The 21,285-nt window shown below is 43.2% G+C and overlaps 1 protein-coding gene across 1 annotated transcript in view; it reads left to right on the forward strand.

Annotated features, from left to right (window-relative positions):
• The window catches only part of Ror1 (receptor tyrosine kinase-like orphan receptor 1), a 343,830-nt gene extending 326,671 nt beyond the window's left edge, over positions 1–17,159 (forward strand). Inside the window, exons 8-9 of the mRNA NM_001108671.1 lie at positions 2,750–2,961; positions 15,438–17,159. Of these exons, the coding sequence (NP_001102141.1) occupies positions 2,750–2,961; positions 15,438–16,865 (1,640 nt within the window). The 3' untranslated portion in view covers positions 16,866–17,159. The remainder of the gene's footprint in view (positions 1–2,749; positions 2,962–15,437) is intronic.
• Positions 17,160–21,285: the final 4,126 nt, after the last annotated feature.

Here is a 21,285-nt window from a genome sequence, read left to right on the forward strand (position 1 = left end):
TTGGCAGACAGGTGAGACTCCACTTTCTCTTGTTGCTAAAACTCTGGGCTGGAGAAATAACTAGCATTACATTAGTAGTAAATTAGCCTCGTTCCTTTTGTAATCGTTACGCTCATAACGATTTCACAGAAAATCTAAGAATAACAGCAGGGATCACCCGCTCACACAGAGAAATTCTATAATGTTAATAATACAGCGTCCAACAACCGAATAGCAATTTTCAATTATCCAGGGCTCTTTCATGAACCTGATCCCATTTGAGTCTCACGTGAACCAAATAAGATTGGAAGACGAGCTATTATTATACCTGCTTAATACAGGAAGAGGTGGAGATCAGAGAGGGTGATTCATGCTTAAGGTTATTTGGACTTCCCAGCTCCAAATGTTTATCCCACGATCCCCTTGTCTCTAAGGGAAAATTCTTGAGTTGCAACAGGTACTTTCCATATGACATGTTTAAAGCAACCTATAAATTCTGTAGTTTTATTTTTGTTTTGTTTTACATATCATAGCATATACATCGCATGACTAAGCTGGCTCAGCTTGACCTAGAAGGTGACAAGGACAGTATTCAGAAGTACCGGACTTTAAAATATATGCTTCCTTTACTCTGCCAAATGGCCTCTAACCTGTGTGTACACAGTGTGTGTATACACATGCTCACATTAGACCCTCTGGTGTGTATTTCTCCATTCACATATCTCCAGACGTACAAACACAATCACTATTAGAGAAAATTATAGTGTTGGCATGAGCCACAGCGGTTCCCAGCTTTGCTATTTACACATCACAGTGGAAAGTGGGGGAGCTTAGAGCTCTGATGTCACACTCCCTACCTTGCGGTTTCGCCTCATGACTGCCACCATGAGAACATAGGTGCCTACAATCAAGCACTCGACCATTGGTCGCACAGGGTCACGCTAGATCTGAGGGCATGGAGCAAAAGTTATTGGGAGGCACCCGGCATCTGACCGGCTAGCTGTGTGCCCTTGGGTTAGCAAATAGCTTAGCTATTCTGGCCTTTGCATTCTTCACTATAAAAGTAGGGGTGTGCATGTTGCTTTTCCCATGGAGTTGGTTGTCACCAAGAAATGAGTTCATTTTGAAGAGTCCCCAGTTCATAGTAATAGTGACAGGAAGCATGACTTGTGCACACAGTAGAAAAATAAATATAGTAAAAATGCTATTTTTTATTGTGCTCAATAACCAGATATATATCCTTCCCCAAGCCTTCATGAGTGTTAACACAAACTGAATGTCCTCAAATTCTAGTTTAAGAGCCTCATTCCTGAGGTTACATGCGAAATATATTTGAAAAGAAGGCCCAGTATTGTGGTATCTCACAGAAAGGGTCTCAAGGGAAGTGGAAAAGTAAAGACTATTTCCACTTACGTGTGCCTAGAGACCTCTTTGTTTAAAGGCACCCTCTTGGGGTCCCATTGTCATTTTATTTATACTTCTGCATCTGCAATTACAACAACATATTCTAATAACAGCGTCCCTGTTTACTTATAAGATTGTGAGATTCTTAAGCACAGAGGGCATGTAATTCATTCTGCACTCCCAGTTTCAAGCCGAGCTCTTGGCGCACAGTGGCTCACATTTGTTGAAGGAGCGGACAGATAGTTGAAGGGAAGCATGTTGATTCTTCCGTAGAGTAAATAAGCTTCTCTGAATTTTGCGTCAGTCAGAATGTTCACACTTTGGGTTTTGCTAAAGAAAAGCAGCTGATCTTGGTGGCCAGGGTGTGTCATTATCATAACCCCTCTAATTACCATCCCATAACTCGTGTGTTTATTTTACCAGACAAATAATTCATTAATGATGACATATCCCCAAGGCTTTTGGCTTTACTGGTCAGGCTAAAATTAATAAAATGAAAGGCATACCTCATATATATATATATATATATATACATATATATATATTAAATTCTTTGCCAAGTAATAGTAAAATGGATATATAAGATTTCAAAAATATACTTCAAAGTGTTAGCACTTGCAGTTACTGGGTTCATATGAAACCATTATTCAAGACAAATTCTGGGGTTTCAAAAAGTGTCAAGTTATACAGCACTTCTGTGTTGGAGAGACTTGTAGACACCCTCCAGAACACTCACTTCCCTTCTAGATGAGAGAAAGTGAGACGCAGATTGCCAAATGATTGCCTTCAGTTGCTCAGCTTGCCAGACACTGAATCCAGCCTGCTTACAGGCCCTCACATTCTCAAGGCTGTGTCTTTCTAGGCGGGAACCAGGATTCTCCAGTCATGTTGATCCTGGAAAATTCAGGGTGGGCCCTAATATTCAAGGCAGGGGCACCTTGAAACTCAGGAGCACCACTCTGTGGTGGTTGATCTGGGCTGACAGCCAATGAAGAAGAGTCCTATGGTCTGCATTTAAGGCTTCATATACACAGTATATACACATATACACAGTAAGTTCACGTGTCATTTAACTTCTAAGGTGTGAGAGAAATGCAGGTCAGCTGCTAGAGAAGGGCAACATCAGAGGTCCCCTCACACACCCAGAACCTTCATAATGTCCCTCTGCGATTTTCACACATTTTGAACTTTAAACTTTTAAACTTCAGTAAACTATGTCGAGGGTTTGATAGAAACAAATCATAATAAGTATTAGATTCTTTTTCTCTCACGGTGAATTTGAAGAAATTGTTTAAACTTTGCAATGTAATATTATACATTTTTGTTTTAACCAGTATAACATTTGCCTTTTTCCCCCTGAACCCAGATTCCAAAGATTCCAAAGAGAAGAATAAAATGGAAATCCTGTATATTCTGGTGCCAAGTGTGGCCATTCCCCTGGCTATTGCCTTCCTCTTCTTCTTCATCTGTGTGTGCCGAAATAACCAGAAGTCCCCGTCACCACCCGTCCAGAGGCAGCCAAAACCTGTCAGAGGACAGAACGTAGAGATGTCCATGCTGAATGCATACAAGCCCAAGGTAAGATGGGTGGCATGGGTCGGGGAAGAGCGAACTGCTCCGACCCTTCCACTTAAAACCAGAGGAGAGACACAGGCAGAGCTCAACAAACACAGAGAAGGACCCTGTAACTCTGCCTTTGCCAGGGGCAACTCAGGAGTGTAGGGAAAGCCAGACCACAGCCCTACACTGGAGCCAACTGGCCAGAAGGGCTCTCTGCCAGGCCCACAGGGCTCAGAGTGAGCTGGCTTTCCAATTCAAAGAAGGGAATTCCATGCCCCTTTAACCATACATAGTGAAAGAAAAGAGAGTTCTAACAGTGTTTACAAATGTGCCTGTTTTATGGTACATGGAGTGAATATAGAAATCTGTTACACTATACTGTATAATTTTGAATGATTAAGACGGTAAATTATATGTCATGTACTTTTTACTATTTTTTTGAGAAATCTTTTTAATGTTTAATTTAAATCCATTTCCCTTTGCTTAAAGCACTTTTTAAGAGAAATGTTTTCCTCCTGGTCCTCTTTGAAGTTGTTCTATGGTAGTCCACCTGAGCCTCCCCCGTCTTGATAGATTCCACCCCACTTCTTGTTGCTTTTCCAGCACATCTTTCAACATGCAGGCTGCTCGGAGTCCTGGTGAGCATCCCAGGATCGCTGGCTTTGCTCTGAATGCAGCTGCTATTCTAGATCCTGCACTGTGGTCCAAAAGTACTCCCTCTCAGGAAGGCCAATGTCTCAGTCCCAGGCCCTTCTGCAGAGACTCATCTCAACAGTGTAGAGGTCTTGCTTCCCAATGCTTAGCTTTTCGTCTTCTTCCAACTCCAGAGGACCGCGCGTGCAACCATTATTGAACTCCTCTCTCTGTTAGGGACCACATTATTCTTTTGACCTTGATGATAAACTTTTAGGAAAACCAATGCCTTCACACTCAAATTAATCTGTCTTATTAATTATAATAGAATTATGGAGAACATCACATTCTCATATTAATTATTTTATTTTGCTTTGTATTATAATTTTTTTAAAAAGCCTTCAAAATACATTTGTAGTTGTGAAGCCATATCTGTTAGTTTTCGTGTTCTTTAAATGTGAAAAATTCACTTTCAAACGTTGTTTCTTAAGGCAAACCACTGCTCACTAGTTAAGTGTAAATTTCTACTACTTATTTTTTTTAGTTCTTTCCCCCCCCTTATTTAAAGTATTTTTCATTACTTTTTTCATTAATCTATTTATTTACTCACTTTTACATCCTGATGGCAGCTCCTCTCCCTCCTGTCCTCCCAGTCCCACCCTTACAAATCCCTCCCCAAGTTACTCTCTGGGGAGAAGCGGAGGCCTCCCCGCTTGGGTACCACCCTGTTCTGGGATCCATTGGCAGCAGGACTAGGCGCACCCTCTCCCACTGATGCCCATCAGGCAGTCCTGTTAGGGGAAGTGAAGCCAATGGCAGGCAACAGAGTGAGAGAAAGCTTCTGTTCCAATTGTTAGGCGACCCACACGAAGACCAGGCTATGACTGTGTAGGACCTAGGTCCAGCCTCTGCGTGATCTTTGGTTGGTGGTTCGGTCTCTGCAATCCCCCACGGGCCCAGATTAGTAGATTCTGTAGTTTTTCTTGTGGGGTCCTTGACCCCTCTGGTTTGTTCAATTCTATCCCCGACTTTTCCACAGGACTCCCTGAGCTCTGTCTGATGTTCGGCTGTGGGTGTCTGAGTTTCCATCTGATGCTGCACAGAGTCTTTCAGGAGCCGGTCATGCTTGGCTCCTGTCTGCCAGCAGAGCAGAGTGTCATGAATAGTGTCAGGAGTTGACTCTCCCACGTGGGATGGTTCTCAAGTTGGGGCAATCAAGCTGGCCATCCCTCAGTCTCTGCTCCATCCCTTGTTCCTGCACATCTTATAGGCAGGGCGAATTTCAGGTTAAAGGTTTTATGGTTGGGTTGATTTCCCCTCCCTTCTTCTGGATGTCCTGCCTGGCTACAGGAGGTGGCCACTTCAGTCTCTATATCCTGCAAAGGTAGGAGTCTCAGCTAGTTCTACCACTGACTTTTAAAAGAAAAAGTAAGTTTAATGCCTTAGAGGTCAGTTCATGTCATGTAGACTCAGGTGAGAATCAAGGTTTGATGCTTTTGAAATCCCGGATTCTGGCTGCTGGTTTGCATGACTTATAGTATTTAATGTTATGGCATATTCCATTTTTGCTTAATACCACTACAAGACTGAAGGAAAGACAGGGGGCTGGTATTGGTGCACATTCTCAGAGGAATGGCGGGCTTTGCAAGTACTTTTATATATGAAGATTCCCATGCAACAGCCATTGTTCTGCGAGTTTCTCTCCTATCATTTCTGTGTCACTCAGCTAGTTGGTTGCAATGGGCACAGCCTGAAGTAGCCACTGTCCTGGGGACACAGTCCTGACTACTGTGCTGGAATCTATGGGAAAGTGACTTCTAATCAGAAAATAAATATACCCATTTTGTAGATTAGCTTTGCTCATTACCTTAACTGCATTCTTAGTGGAAGCTTGCTTGTGACACACAGTCCCTAAGAAGCAGAAATCTCTGAATTAGCAGTTTTTTCAAACTAAACAGAAAATGTTAGTATATACTGATTGATACAAATTACGAAAGCGTATATCCTGAGTGATGGAAGTAAGTGGTGAATCCCCACAAAATCACACCATGCAACAGGTCTCAAGTGGGAGATTTATTAAAAGGGAAGGGGACAGAGGCTGCCTGGAGGGTTGGGAGGCAGTAAGGGAAGAATGAGTGGGGGAAGGGAAATGGGACTTTTTGATCAGGTCCTGTCACATTCGAAAGAGGACATGCGACAGACAATGTGTAACCTCTGGGCAGCTAGTGATGACCCGTCTTGTTTTCACGGGGTCCCTCGGGAGCTGGCTAGGAAGATGCATGATTGCTGACATTGTCGTGAGGGTCCCTTTCAGCTGTCTGTGGAGGAGTGATTGCTAATACTAGGAACTTCTATTTCCATGGCATTTGATCTTCATAGGCATTACATAAAGTAGACACTATGACACAGCTGTATGAATATGGAAACCTAGACCACGCACCCCCCCCCCAAAAAAAAACAGATGAAACATCATGGTCATCAAGGGCTCAATAACCTGTGGGTATAAAGTGTGACTAGAAGGTTTTCCGACTCTAACCACCTGGTCTCACCAACTCATAAAGTTTTTGCAAAGCAATTCATACACAAAGGTGGGAAGTAAAGATCGGTGGGTGGGTACACTTGGCCACTCCATGCTGGGTAGCCAGAGGCACTCCTGGCTTCTCAGAAAGCTTGAAGAGGTCAGAGTTAAAAGTGATGTAACCCAGTGCCAGGAGGAACATGTAGGACATGGCCAGAGTAATAACCCTTCTCTACCCTCCATGATCAAAGAGACAAATGTGAGAGATATCAGCATGGACTTGATGGGGGCAGACGTTGTTTTCATTGCATCTGACTAAGTTTTGATATGTTCCTTGTGAAATTTCCCAGTGTGGGGATGTCTCCAATATGGGATTTGGAATTTAGCCAACAAATGGCTCACAAGCTCTTCTGGACCAAGCCAGGAAGTAAGGCTGGCTCAAGTACTTGACTGTGTTGGGGAATCAGGAAAGAAGCAACAAAACGAATGCTATCTCTCTCCTGCATAAGAGATTTGGCTCTGGGTTTCGAAGTTGTTTGTTTTGGTTCTTACCGACTGCCTTTCCTGAAAGATGCACAAAGGGCTTTGCATCCCTTTGAGAAAATTCCTAAATGTGAACAGTCGATCTGGAAGGGTCCTTTGAAAGTCACTGCCACGTAAATATTGCATGTGCCTTTAAAATTTAAGAGGAATGGACACACATGAGAAAGAAGGGGAAAGCCATGGGACCAAGCACATCAGCAGAGCCAGGGACACCCAGGTTCTTGTTTATCCACCTGATTGTGCCTTTCAGGGTGGAAACTCTTTCCATCTTTCCTCACCGGTGGAACTGCTGGTATCCCCACTTAGTGTGTGGAATAAGGAAATACTTCTCCTGAGATTAGAAATCAATCCCACTTCCCAGAAGACAGTAAGCAGCCTCAGTAGACAGACAGGCTGCGGGATGGGCTGCCTGGGCTTCAGAGAGGTAGGGTGGGATGCTGCAAAAAAAAAGGCTCTTGATAGCCCCCAGTTCACCAGAAAGGTGGCTTAGCAGAGGCATGGGCAGACAGGAGGTGGGACATTCTTCCTGGGGCCACCCCCTCATGGTGCAGAGCCTGGGGGAAGGGCCAGGTTTGTTTTAAGCAAAAGATTTCAAGCCACTTAAAATTTTAGTGTGTTTTCATGGGCACCCAAAGTAAACAAGGTTTTTCTGTATTTATGAAAGTTATAGTTTATGGGAGTTTCCGTTATTTTCTTTCTTTGGGTACTTTGGTTTGGTGGAGTAGTATAGAAAACAAGGAACCTAGAAACTGACTTCTCTCTTTCCCCCTGCCTCCACTCCCCTAAACCCTCCCAATCCTCAAAACTAGACTATCCTCTGTGTGGAGGGAGAGAGATGGGAGGGGGTGAGGGGTGCGTCTGTGGAATATGTTCCTCAACAGGGACCCAGGACATTCAGCCTCCTTACCTGCCTCAGGTTAGTTAGCTGCTCTTCCAGAGGAACTGGCTTCAATTCCCAGCACCCACATGGCATCTCATAACCTCTGGTAACTCCAGTGCCAAAGCATCTGATGCCTTTTTCTGGCTTCCACAGACACCAGGCATGCACGGAGTGCACAGACATACTTGTGGGCTAAACATTCACATCATCTTTTTTTAAGGAAAAAGCCTTCTTCACCTAGTCTCCCAGTCTTCCTAGCTCACCATCCTCTTGAGATGGCCTTCTGGGTCCCGCTGATGGTGTGACTTAATGTCCTCTCCATGTCCCCATCCTCTTGAATGTCACAGAAGCATCTGGCAGTCTTAACCACACCCTAAGATCCTTTCCCCTTGCCTTCTCTCCTGTTCCCTTTCTGTTGCTTCTTCCCTTCTCTGGGGGAAACATCTCCCTTCTATTTTCTCTGTCTCATTCCATTCTCCAGTGGGTCTGTAGCTGGCCCTGGGTAAAATGACTTACCAACTTGGAAGAACCAATTTCAAGCTCTAAAGTTCAATTGGCACCCCAGAGTCCCCATCATCTGTGCCTAACCGTTCCAGCCACACACACCAACCCCAGCATATTGCTAGGAGGTAGCATGATAGTCTTCAAAGAGCTGGGATTTAAGAAGATTGGATTTCAGATCTTGGCTCCATTATCTACTGGCAGGAGATCTTAAACAAATCACTTACTCAACACTTCTCTGAACCTTTATTTTCCTCACCTGCGAAGGAAAGACAAAAATAGTACTTAAGAATGTTTCTGACACTTTGAGGTAGTGTGTCTGATACCTCGCAGGTAGAAATAGTTAGAAATTCCTATTGTTTTTGGTTCCGGTGATAACTACAAACTTATCTGAAGCCAGTTGCTCTGAATAGGGCAGCATGGGTTTAGAGGAAAACAAAAGGACCCAGCAGGTCCCCAGCACAACTGAGAAGAGACAGAGGCTAGAGAATCCGAGTTAAAACACAGAGCTAATTCTTTGGATAGCTATGTTTTTGCTGGAGTCCCCTCCAGGTGGTATAAATTCCTGCCTCACTCCCAGAATGCATTAGGGCACCCACCCCCTCATCTCAGCTGGAGAGGCCCAGTCAGAAACTGCTTCAGAGGAATGAGCTCCATCAACAGGGATCATGAGAGGACTGACTGGTGTATATTCTCACTGAGGGGTGGCTGTGGTATCTCCACAGACTTTGCATAACTTCCACAGGAAGAAACTCTTATTTGAATCTAAGTTTAGGTGGAAAAAAAAGAGAAACTGTGGATTAGTATTTTCCCAAAGTCCCACAGCCAACAGGAAAAGCCAAACCTCCAACCCAGGTCTATATGTGTCCAGGGTCCAAAGACTTCCTCTTTTAATCCACTGTCTTAATGTTCATGTTTGTTGAAACACATGAGCCCATAGGACCACAGAGTGATCAATATGGCATCAAAATTAGTAACTGGAGACCACTAATTAAATTAGTGACTGGGGACCAAAAGTAGGATCTGCAGAGGTGGTGTGGTAGTTAGGAGCATGCACTGCCCTTGAAGTAAATCGTTCAGTCCCTTGCACCTACCTTATGTCGTTCATAGCTTCCTGAAACTCCAATCCAAAGGATTAGACATCCTCTTCTGAACATAAGCACCTGCATTCATAATGCACGCATGCATACACATACATACACACATCCCTATTTTTTTAAAAAAAGAAAATACAGATATCTGTTTGTTGCGTTTCTGAGTAGAAAAAGAAATTTACCATGGGCATTCATTATAAAGAAACTCCCCCAGAATCAATACTGGTCAGTGACAAATACTTACATGATTAGACAGTTACAGTACAGAGAAAAGAAACAATTGGGAAGTTAAGCCCCATTTAGAGAGATACAGATCAAATGTGGCAAAAGCTGGGTTCAACCTCCCACTAGAATTTGATCGCATAAGCCAGAAGCCTTTTTCATCGCTAGCCTTTGAAACTATCCACAATCTTGCCAAAGGCTGGCGGCTGAGCTTCCGGAATGTCGTCATATCTGCTTTATGAGCAGAGTCAATCATTTCACAAACCTAACACTGTTGCCTAGGAAGCAAGCAAACGTGCAGGAAAAGAAGGCAGGCTCTGAAGGTAAGCTGAGTGCACGTGCTAAGGCACCTCCCACTTAAATGCTCTCCCAGGGTCATGTGCTCTGTCAGTCAAAGGCGTTTGCTATCCCTAGCTTCTGTTCACTTATCCAGTAACCAATAGAACACCAATGTGTAAGGTCAAGCTCAGAGACCAGACATTCTTCACTTTGGACATTCCATTTGCCTACGGTATTCGCCATGGTTTAAAGATGGAGACCCTTTCAGGGATCAAGGGAAAATCTCCACAGCCCTTTTCCAGAAAAGTGCTCAGACTTTGGGATCAGACTTATCTAGGTTTGAATTTTGGCTCCATCATGTGAGGGTTGTGCCAACTGCTACAAGTCTTACAGTCATCACTCATGAAATGGAGAAATCACAGGATGAACTCTAGAGGACTATGATAAGGATTGAATCCAGTTTTGGAAAAAGCATTTATGACAGAGACACAGGGAAACACAGTGGAGTAATTGGCAAAGGACTTCTGAAGTCTGAACTGAGACTATTGACCGACTGCTCAGCCATTTGAGCCTAACATGTGAGGAAAGCACTGTGTGTGTGTGTGTGTGTGTGTGTGTGTGTCTTGATGTTTAGCACATGACAAGGATTCAATATTTGGCTTCTCTAGGCTGAGATCATGACATTACTGCAGGGCTGTGTTTCCTCTCACACACAAGTCAGGGGGTAAACTCTGACTATTCAAGAGTATTAGTATCTATGTTAACACAGGATTCCGTATATTAATGTAAATTAGATCAGTTATGTGGCAAGATGTAACCAGTCAATAAAATGCATCCTAAGTAACTGGCTTTACATTGAAGGCATAGCTCAAGCTATATGAAGGGCCTTGAATCTCACTAATATCACAAGGCATATTAAAACATTATAGTACAGGACATAAGCTAGGAGCTATTCACTGGTCAGTAACTTTCTTCCACCTGGCTTTCCAAAGTATCCTTTTAAGCACCTTGCTTGGGTCAGAATTGCTCTAACACATGCAGTGTCTAGGCAGATCTAATGCCTGCTTGGTGGAGATATGCTGATTGGTACCTGAGAGTCAGAAAGGAGTCTGTCCTCAAGGCAGGGAGATCTCAGAGAAAACTGTGCTTTCTAATAGGGTAATGGCCTCTTCCTACATCCCACTACTAAAACTGTACCTCTCCTGTTGGTAGGGCCAGGAACCGTCTCATCACTCCTAAGATGGGCAAGCACAAATGACACGGTATAGAAGCCTTCTCTGCCCTTGCAAGTACTTGTGTTTAGGTGCAATCTGCTTCTAAAACAAAACAAAACAAAATACCATGGAGTTGGCCTAGTCATCAAAACACGAGAAGGGGCTTCGCCTTGAGTGACAGGGAAGGCAGGGGCTGCAGAGAGAAGCTTCAGAGTAAACATGTGGATGTGAACTTCAGTTGTCCGTTAGTACCCACTCTTGGAGCCCCCTTCCTGTTTGAGGCTGCCTTCAGTTTCCATACTTTACTGTAGCTCTGCCCAGTACAGAGAAGTGCAAAGTCTTACGGTGAGCTTGGTACTATAGATGGAGGGAACCACATGGAGTCTTTCCTCACTTCCTAGAGTAATCTAGTCACCTATGCAAAAGGAGGAAGAGAAAGCAAGCTATCATCATCACCTGCCCTGCCTGAAGCACCATTTCAATCAGATTCTCACCTGAGGTGAAACGTGCCCAAGGTAGAAAGATATAGTCACTGAGATGACTCTTGATACACATCTGTGCCCACCTCTATATAATAAACAGTTTTAAAATGCTGTCCATGGCTTACCAGTTCCATAGTACACATTAAGGGATAGGGAAAGGGCACCCTTATTTACTGCTCATCCCTCAGTCAAAAGGTCCCCATCATCATCCTGGCCTCAGGATCTGCGTCTTAGCCAGACCTAGACCAGATACATACCAGACTTAAATGCTCGTCTCTTTCTTGTCTGCAAAGAGCTCATTTCCACACTAGTCCAGTGGCTCTCTATAAATGACTGGGGGAAGAAAGCCCTATCAGACCCTGGCCAATGTATCAACTTCTGCATCAACTTTTCCCCTCCCCCTCCATCAAAAATTATATAATTTTTATAGCTGAACCGAGGCAGATGTGTGTTTACTTTGAGAAGTAAAAATGTTAACATTCAAACTGAAAGCCTGTTTCGGTTTTAAGGTACTTAATTGCCTTACAGCATATAATAAACGCAGCCCATCTTGTCATTTAACTAATGGAGGGAGTGATGGAGAGATAGAAGTCCAGGACCCTGTTCTTTCCAGGGTGCCTTTGTACTTAGTTTACTTTGGCACTATGCCTCGTGTGTATTTTACACTTCTTTACATTTTGTACATCCCTGTATGACAAATACTTGTCAAACAAAAACTAAACAGATTTATAACCCCTTAACTTGAAATGAGCCAAAATTGAACTGCCAAAACTTTATGACTTCATTTTCTTTCATAGTTTTCCACTACATTGGTTCAAACAGACAAACCCCACTTGAGGTCAAGCCGAGGTCATTTCACTTTCATTACTAAAATATAATTTACAATATGCCAGACCTAAACAAGTTTAGCCTAAAGGGTTTGTATAATATAAACCATCTGTTCCTTAACAATACAGCTAATTTCCTGCCATCTCCGAGCAGTCTACTGACGGCTTCTTTTAAGGGGTTTTATGATTTTTTAACTAGTTTAGGATTTATGTAAAATTTGAAAATGGGTCCGTAGTTAAGATTCATTTGTACCAAGTAATTTGAGCATTTTTTAAAATGCAAATCACTGTGTAAATGGCTCCCCTGAAACCAAGCTTCAACCAAGTTGGCGTTTCTGGCTGTTTCCTAGGCTAGCTGCCCCACAGGTGTTCAAAAGGCAAGTAAGTGTCTCTGAGCTCTGCTAGTTTAGGTGTTACCCTGCTCCTTCCCAGAACAAACACTTGAAGTTGGTTAAGGGTTACTCTGGTAAACCCTTCCTTAGGTAAGTTAGAGAAGATACACTTAGCTGCATGCCTGCCTAGCTTACCTGTGCTCATGAGATGTGACAAGATACAATTGGGTCAAAATGTAGCCTTGCATGTGTACGAATAGAAAGAAAGAACTGTTTATGGCACCCTAGAGTACACCGCCATTGTTCCCAACTCCCAATAAGTCTCAGAGACCTGTTCAACCTCCTGGGCCATTGCTCTACCTGGCCTTGCTAGCTAAAACTTCATTCGGAATGGCTGTCCTGAACATTCCCTGTTTCTTATTTCACCCTCCTTCACCTGTGAATAGACAGAACGAGTTCTTGCAAAGGTAAATGGGAGAGAAGGAATTTGCTTAATTCAGGAGGGGAGGACCAGCTCCAAAGACTGGGGAGTCGGGGGTATGGAGGGTGATAGGCCAGGCCACTGTCATGGTCCTGGTCACCCCTTTCTTTCCTTTCCCCAGAAATGTGTCCTGATCTTTTCCCTGCCCCACCTGATCTCTGCCTCCACTCATGCATCCCAGAAAGGGGAGCCGTCTTTGGGCTACCAAAGCATCCCAGGCACCTTCAAGAAGCAAAGGAATTCTACATCGATTTGAGGAACACTTTTTAAAAGAAGCTCAAAAACTATACCAGAACAGAGAAAGTCTAACGAAAGATACCTAAAACACATTTTTTAAAAAAGAAGGAATTACAAGGACTCTGTAGAACTAATTAAGGCTGTGTGTGGATCTAAATTATTCACAAAATTTAATCTACTTCTGGGTGGCTGTACAAACGTTAAAAGAAAGAAATCAAGGTCATCAGTTACCACAAACAGCCTAACCCTGCAGGCCCGAGTTAAGTCAGTTAATATTAGTTAAGTGCTGTCCAAGAAGTAACTAGTATTAGTAGAAAACAGCAGACCCAAGATGCGAACTCCAAAAGACAGGGATTTTGCTTGAGTTCAAAACTCACTGAATTATACTTTTTCTGCCGTGGGTTAGCTTAGAAGCTGTGTAGAAGAGGGCACTCTGATTCTGATAGTCCATTAATTTATGTCCTAAATCTCATTTTCCGTACAGAGATTTTAGTGCTTAGTCCCTTACCCTTCTCTATCATCAAGACCTGGAAATCCTGTTGAGGTCTAAGAATAATCAACACAGACTATGCTGTTGAAGAGGCCAGGGCATCTTTTGCATTCCCTTAGGTTATTTTATTACCACTGGCTAACATCAGAATCCTCTCCTCAGCGTCATGCTGCAAGGATTCAGCCTGGGTTACTCTTACTAGAAAAAGCCATATTGCCCCATGCTAGGACAAAGAGAGTCAGTTTAATTGGTCGCATTTCTCTATGGTCACACCTTCTCTCCCATAGGAAGTCCATTGGTTCCCACCAAATGCCATGCTAGAGGCTGTGGATGGAGCTCAGTGGTATTGTGTGTTTAGTATGCATGAGGCCCTGGATTCAACTGAACCAAAAGAGCAAAAAGAATAGACCAGTATTCTCAACTTCTGTGTGGAGACCATGGGAAAGCATATATTTCTGATGGTCTTAGGAACTGAGATACTGCTCAGTGGCAAAATTAATGACTTTCTACCTGTTATATCAATGGTTCTCAATCTGTGGGCTGGCACCCCTTTGGTTGTAAAAAGACCCATTCATAGGGGTCACCTAAGACCATCAGAAAACACAAATATTTACATTGTGATTTATTAGCAGTAGCAGAGTTGCAGTTATGAAGTAGCAACAAAACAACTTAATGGTTGAGGGTCACCCTTACTTGAGGAACTGTCATTAAAGGGTGGTAGCATTCAGAAGGCTAAGAACACTGATCTAGACCATGTAAACAAAATAGTGGGTAGACCTATAATGGCAGAAAAGAAATCCCTGATTAGTCAGATAGAAAGATTAACCCAAGGTCTTAAATCTCATTGCCCTGCTAAATAATGTTATTTAATGAATATAGTCCTAACTTTTTAAAGTATAAAAGAGCATGAGACTAGAAAAACCCCTACCTGTACTCCCTTTCTTTCAAATTCCTGCTAAGCTAGTTGCTGGTAGCTACTGCTGTTCTGAGTCTCCTTTTGACAGCTTTCTAAATTTTCTTATGCACATGCAAAGAGATGTTTCCTCTCTTTGATACAAAGGTCATGTATGGCATTTCAGCTGCTTTGCTTTTTATGTTGAACTACAAGGAGTAGGATTTAGAGGCTATCCCATGTCTCCACATAGAAAGCTCCCTTTTCTCTTTCCACAACTCTAGAATATTCTAGCTAGTAGACACACACACACACACACACACACACACACACACACACACACACACACCATTTTTGTTTTGTTTTGTTTGCTTGTTTTGCCTAGGAATTAAACTTAGGGCCTTGCAAATGAAGACACTCTTAACCCTTGAATGACATTCCCAGCTTTTGTTGAGACTGGCTTTGGCCCAGGCTCCCATCAAACTCCTGATAATTCTACCTGTTTTCTGAAAGCTAGGACCACAGGTAATCGCCACCGTGCCTGGCTCTACATCCCCTCCTCTCCCACTTCTGTTTGTTTGTTTGATCTTTGGGGATTTTTGTTCTGGTAATTTTTTTCCCCTTCACACCCAGCTTCTTCAACCGTTATTAAACTCAGTCTCCTCCAGGGAAATACTTGCGTTGTTTCAGTCGTGTAACGGGCAGGATTGCATGAACAAGCCTTGTTCTGCAGAGAATGGCAAGGATTGAACCATTACTTCAGCCCAAGTAGCCCATCTGTTCATCTTTGATGTATGCTCCTCCCCCTTTCAGTGCCAATGTGTCTTGCTTTAAGAAGGGTTTTAACCCACACTTTCCTTTTCTTCCAGAGCAAAGCTAAGGAGCTGCCTCTTTCTGCTGTGCGTTTCATGGAAGAATTGGGTGAATGTACCTTTGGAAAAATCTATAAGGGCCATCTCTACCTCCCAGGCATGGACCATGCACAGCTGGTGGCTATCAAAACCTTGAAAGACTATAACAACCCCCAGCAGTGGACAGAATTTCAACAGGAAGCCTCTCTCATGGCCGAACTACACCACCCTAATATTGTATGTCTCCTTGGTGCCGTCACCCAGGAACAACCTGTGTGTATGCTCTTTGAGTATATGAACCAGGGAGATCTCCATGAGTTCCTCATCATGCGATCCCCACATTCCGATGTTGGCTGCAGCAGTGATGAGGACGGAACGGTCAAATCCAGCCTGGACCACGGAGATTTCTTACACATCGCAATTCAGATCGCGGCTGGCATGGAGTACCTCTCTAGTCACTTCTTCGTGCACAAGGACCTTGCAGCTCGCAACATTTTAATTGGAGAACAACTGCATGTGAAGATTTCAGACCTTGGGCTTTCCAGAGAAATTTACTCTGCCGATTACTATAGGGTGCAGAGTAAGTCTTCACTGCCCATCCGCTGGATGCCCCCTGAGGCGATCATGTACGGCAAATTCTCCTCAGATTCTGATATCTGGTCTTTTGGGGTTGTGTTGTGGGAGATTTTCAGCTTTGGACTCCAGCCATATTATGGGTTTAGTAATCAGGAAGTGATTGAAATGGTGCGGAAGCGACAGCTCTTACCGTGTTCTGAAGACTGCCCGCCGCGAATGTACAGCCTCATGACCGAGTGCTGGAATGAGATTCCTTCCAGGAGACCACGCTTTAAGGACATCCACGTCCGGCTTCGATCCTGGGAGGGCCTCTCAAGTCACACCAGCTCAACCACTCCCTCGGGTGGAAATGCTACCACGCAGACCACCTCCCTCAGCGCCAGCCCTGTGAGTAACCTCAGCAACCCCCGATTTCCCAATTACATGTTCCCGAGCCAGGGGATCCCACCACAGGGTCAAATCGCTGGTTTCATTGGCCCAGCGATACCGCAGAACCAGCGCTTCATCCCCATTAACGGATATCCAATACCTCCCGGATACGCAGCCTTTCCTGCTGCCCACTACCAGCCTGCGGGACCTCCCAGGGTGATTCAGCACTGCCCGCCTCCAAAGAGCCGGTCCCCAAGCAGCGCCAGTGGATCGACCAGCACTGGCCATGTGGCCAGCTTGCCCTCATCAGGATCCAATCAGGAAGCAAACGTTCCTTTGCTACCCCACATGTCAATCCCAAATCACCCCGGTGGAATGGGGATCACTGTTTTCGGCAACAAATCTCAAAAACCCTACAAAATAGACTCAAAACAACCATCTTTGCTTGGGGACTCCAATATCCATGGGCACACCGAGTCTATGATTTCTGCGGAAGTGTAAAATGTGGGACTTTTGTAAATACGCTATCCAGGAAAAACTAGAAGGTGGCAGAAAAGATTTATATTCAAATGTTTTTATTGACGGTTCTCATTTAGCAGACATTGCAACCAGTATCTTCTGTGAAGTTTAACTGTGTCTTACCGGAAAGACACCAACCAGGAAAAATAATGCATTGTGGGATTTACACTCCATCAGGGTGTATGATATGTTGTTGGGAACAGACCTTTTATTTCAAGGACTGAAAACTGCAAAACCAATGAAGATGAACAGAACATAGTAATTAAATAGCAAACCAAAAAAGGAAGTCAAATGGTGCTCTCTGTGTGTGTTTTTGCCTTTGGTCACCATGACTGATCTACCAAAATGTATATACTGTAGCATTTGTCTACCTGCTGTCTCTACTTCAGGACAGATGTTCAGGAACTATCTTGATTCAATTAGACTCTAGGCATGTTTGAATGGAAGTGGTGTTTAGCACCACAGAGGGGACTTTAGGCTACATTTTAAATCGCAGATAGAAATGAGCCATACAGTCGAGTCATGTCCACAGAAGTCGTCTCAGTCACCATGTTTCTCTGGGATGGTGTAGAGCGTCTCTGTGTGACCCTCCTCACCACGAAGGCCTTTTCCACAGTCTCTTTTCCCACAATGTGTTTACACAGGCCCTGGAGAAGGTAGATTTGGATGCTGGAAATGGTCGTACATTACCATTTAGGTTATGGCTTTAGGTACAGGGCACCCAAGGAGGCACAGTCGGGAAAATGGTCCCTCAGCCTGGATTCGTATCCATGGGAAAGGAGCACGGGTTACTCCAGGGGCCTCCCCGGACCATCCATGCTGCAAACGTGTGACACTAGAGGCAAGGCTAACCACGCACATGTCTGGTAGCTTGTTTACAAGTTGGCGCAGGTTCTCAGGAGTGCTTACCGTCACAAGGAGCAGGAGGAAAGCCTGTGATAATAGCAGAAGCTAGTACATTTAAACTCTCACTTTGTGCTTTTCCTGGAGATGTTCACCGATTATATTCCAGCACCAAGAACTCTAACATTTTGTTCATAAAGCTAGCCGAAACCCAAAGACAAAGCACCCCATTTGGCAAAGCAAATGTTTAAAAATACGCTGAGTTTGCTCAAAGATTACAAAACTCCAAATTCCTTAACTTAGCAAACTAGCAATTTGGTCCTTCTTGCCTTCCGTAGGGGGTGACATCAACTGTGCCCATCCTGGCATTTACTTGCCAACCACCTTTTATCATGTTCAGAACCCTTGGGAGATTCAAGTTCTACATAGAAAGGAATTTTTTGTATTTGATTTTTCTTTTGTTTTAAAAAAAACTCCTTTATTCTAAGAAAAAATGTCAGCAAGTCTTGTTTTTACTTTAAAGCTATAGAGACATATAAGTTGCACAATAAATACTAGAAATATTTCATGAGGGGAATATAAGAGTTAGGAAGATCCTGATGATCTTAAAGGTAGAATTTACATAAGGGATAAAGGAAATCTGTCTACCAAATGTGCCTAGGATTCCCCAAACAAGCATGAACTTATAGGTACTGTGAACTCAAAAGAGTTGGCTATATTCAGATTTACTGAGCAATAAATTTAGACCTATTTTGTGGTGTGAATAAGCTGATTTCTGTGTAACATTTCTTGGAGTGGAGTAGGGGAGAAGATTTGTATCCTTTTGTTGCTATGCAACTGTTTAATGATGATGCTTCAAACCACAATCCTATGTATCACATGACAATCAATTGTTTTCCAAGAATATTTATTTTGAGTCAACAGTCTCAGTGAATCTGAGTTTTCAAGGAGTCCCTTAAAGGGGGCCTAGCATTCCATGAGCCAGTAAGATAACCTTCTCTGGAAAGACATTACTATGGTTAAAAAAAATAAATAAATAAATTCAACTTAGTTTTTTATAAAGAACTATAACATTTATTTTTAAGCCTTTATAGTAACTGAAGCCATTAAGGTGAGCAGCCGAAATCTCAAAACCACTTGTTGTAATGTGTGAAGACAGCGCGGCCTCTGTTGTATTAAAAGCTGTCCCTTTTTACACGCTGAACAGAAGCTTCTTTCACTTTGGTGACAATGTTTTTTTGGTAAGGTGATTTTATTGTCAGGTTGTTGTTTTGTTTTGTTTTGTTTTTTTTCTCTCTCTGCACCAAACTGTTGATGGTTTGTATCACGGAAGTGGAAATATATCTACATCCTTATATCTGGTCTGTTTCCTTATTTTCTTTGCTTGTTTTGAACTCAATGTAGGAATTCTTCACCTGTAGAATGGCAATGTTCAGGTAGCTCGCGTTACCACATCTTTCTTTAGCCTCCCCGCATGCGTTTAATCACTGTGTCACTTAATGTTTGATTTGTTCTTGTGGGCATTCCAAATAGACGAGCATGGACTTGTAATGACCAACACACTATTTTATATTGAGGATATATGCATTTGTATTTCACCACCAGAGATGATATTAAACACTGATTATTTTATGCTGCTGTTTATTAAAATGTTTACTCTTAAAATATGTCCTGAATATTGGTGTCGCAGGAGCATTTGAAAGTCTTCATATGATTTTTAATGGTTGACATTTCTCAGAAAGAGGAATCACAAGTTATTTTTCTCTTACTTCAATTAAATAATATTTGAAGTGAATTTTAAAAGTAGACTAACAGGCTGGGGATACAGCTCAGTGATCAGCACTAGGCTAGTGTGCAGGATGCCCTAGGTCCAAGCCCCAGGACTACAAACAAACAAACAAACAAACAACAACAACAACAACAAAACAGATTTGTTTTGTTAGAGACCAAAGGAGAAAGAAGAATCCTGAAGATTTCATAACCTGGCAGTATAATCTACCTGTAGATGGCAAGCTTTGGTCTTTGAAATCAAAATGATACATTTATAATGGAATGTAAACAGTTGGAACAAATAGAACTGACTGAAGTTGTATTATTTTCTGCCTTGACCTTTTCATGTGAACTTGACAAAACTCATGCATTTGGACTCTAAGGAACATATCCTATCATGTCCAACTTAGATTCTAACCATGTTGGTAAAATAAAAGAGATGCAGCCTTTTTATTGACATAGTTTATCACTATCCCCCAAATTGCCCTACCAAAAGATCCCCATCCAGCAATGAATATGCATTGTCAAAGAAAATGAGTATTGTTATGAAAGTTGAAAGGGAGTGTTCATCTTTTGCACAAGAAGAAAACAAGAAGACCTTCAGGGCCTTCATCTGTTTTAAGTACAGCTCTTGTTATCACCACAACCATCAGACTCCATAAAGCAACCACACCCCAACACAGTGGGGTCCACGTGGGTTTCTACCTCACACCTGAAGGACTGGCTCTGCTCTTCACTCCTTTTACTCTTTCTGTCTCTACAGACTCCCCTCAAACCTGAGTCTCTTGATCCTCTAGTTCTTAATCACCATCACATGCAGGTTCCTAGCACCAGCACACTACATCGCCTGGTATTGAGCACTAGACGCTCACTAGACAAGAGCTCTGCCTCTGTCTGCCTTCAAGGATGCTTAACCACTGTAGTGTTCCTTCCCGAGCCAGCTACCAAGAGCACCCGGGAGCTTGTCATCAATGTAAAGTACCGAGTCCTTCCTTGACTCAGTACTAAATCTGCGTTTCTAAGGGTAGAACCCGGGAATTTGTGTTTTAAGAGTCTTCCATGTGCAGGGTGGTGGTGGCACACACCTTAATCCCAGCACTCGGAAGGCAGAGGCAGGTGTATCTCTGAGTTTGAGACCAGCCTAGTCTACAGAGTGAGTTCCAGGACAGCAGGACTACACAGAGAAACCTCATCTTGTAAAACAAACAAAAAAGAGTCTTCCATTGATTCTGACAGACACTGAAGATCAGAAACTATAGAACTGGAAAGAATGGGATGGAGGTGTGTGGCCTCTTTATCTTTTGTAATGTAATGGTACACAAGCTCTTATTCCTCTTCAAGAAAACCTAGTCACCCAAAACCATGGGACCAAAGTTGAGCCGTTTGAGAATCAGTTGCATTTTTCTGCAGCTAGGGCTGTATAGCTCAGTTGGTAAAGCACTTGCCTGGAATTTGCAAAGTTAGGGGTAAGATCACAAGTAACCCTCCCCCGGATTATATCTTTCTGTAATTATTTGCTTGGGCAGAAAATGAATAAGGAGCCAGTGAGAAGGCTCAGCAGTCATGGTTCTTTTCCGGAAAGCCTGGTAGCCTGAATCTGCCCCTGCAATCGGTGTAAAGGAGGAAGGAAAGAATGGGCAAAGCTGCTTTTACCATCTAATGTGTGCCGTGGCATGTGCGCCCCCACGCAGCAATAAAAATAAATACATTTTAAAAAGAAACCAATGCAGCACAGGCTACAGGTCTATGACTGAGGGCAGACTGAAAGTCCTATGAGACTTTGCATCTT

Source organism: Rattus norvegicus, chromosome 5, assembly GCF_036323735.1.
Source record: "Rattus norvegicus strain BN/NHsdMcwi chromosome 5, GRCr8, whole genome shotgun sequence".
Classification (NCBI taxonomy): Eukaryota; Metazoa; Chordata; class Mammalia; order Rodentia; family Muridae; genus Rattus; species Rattus norvegicus.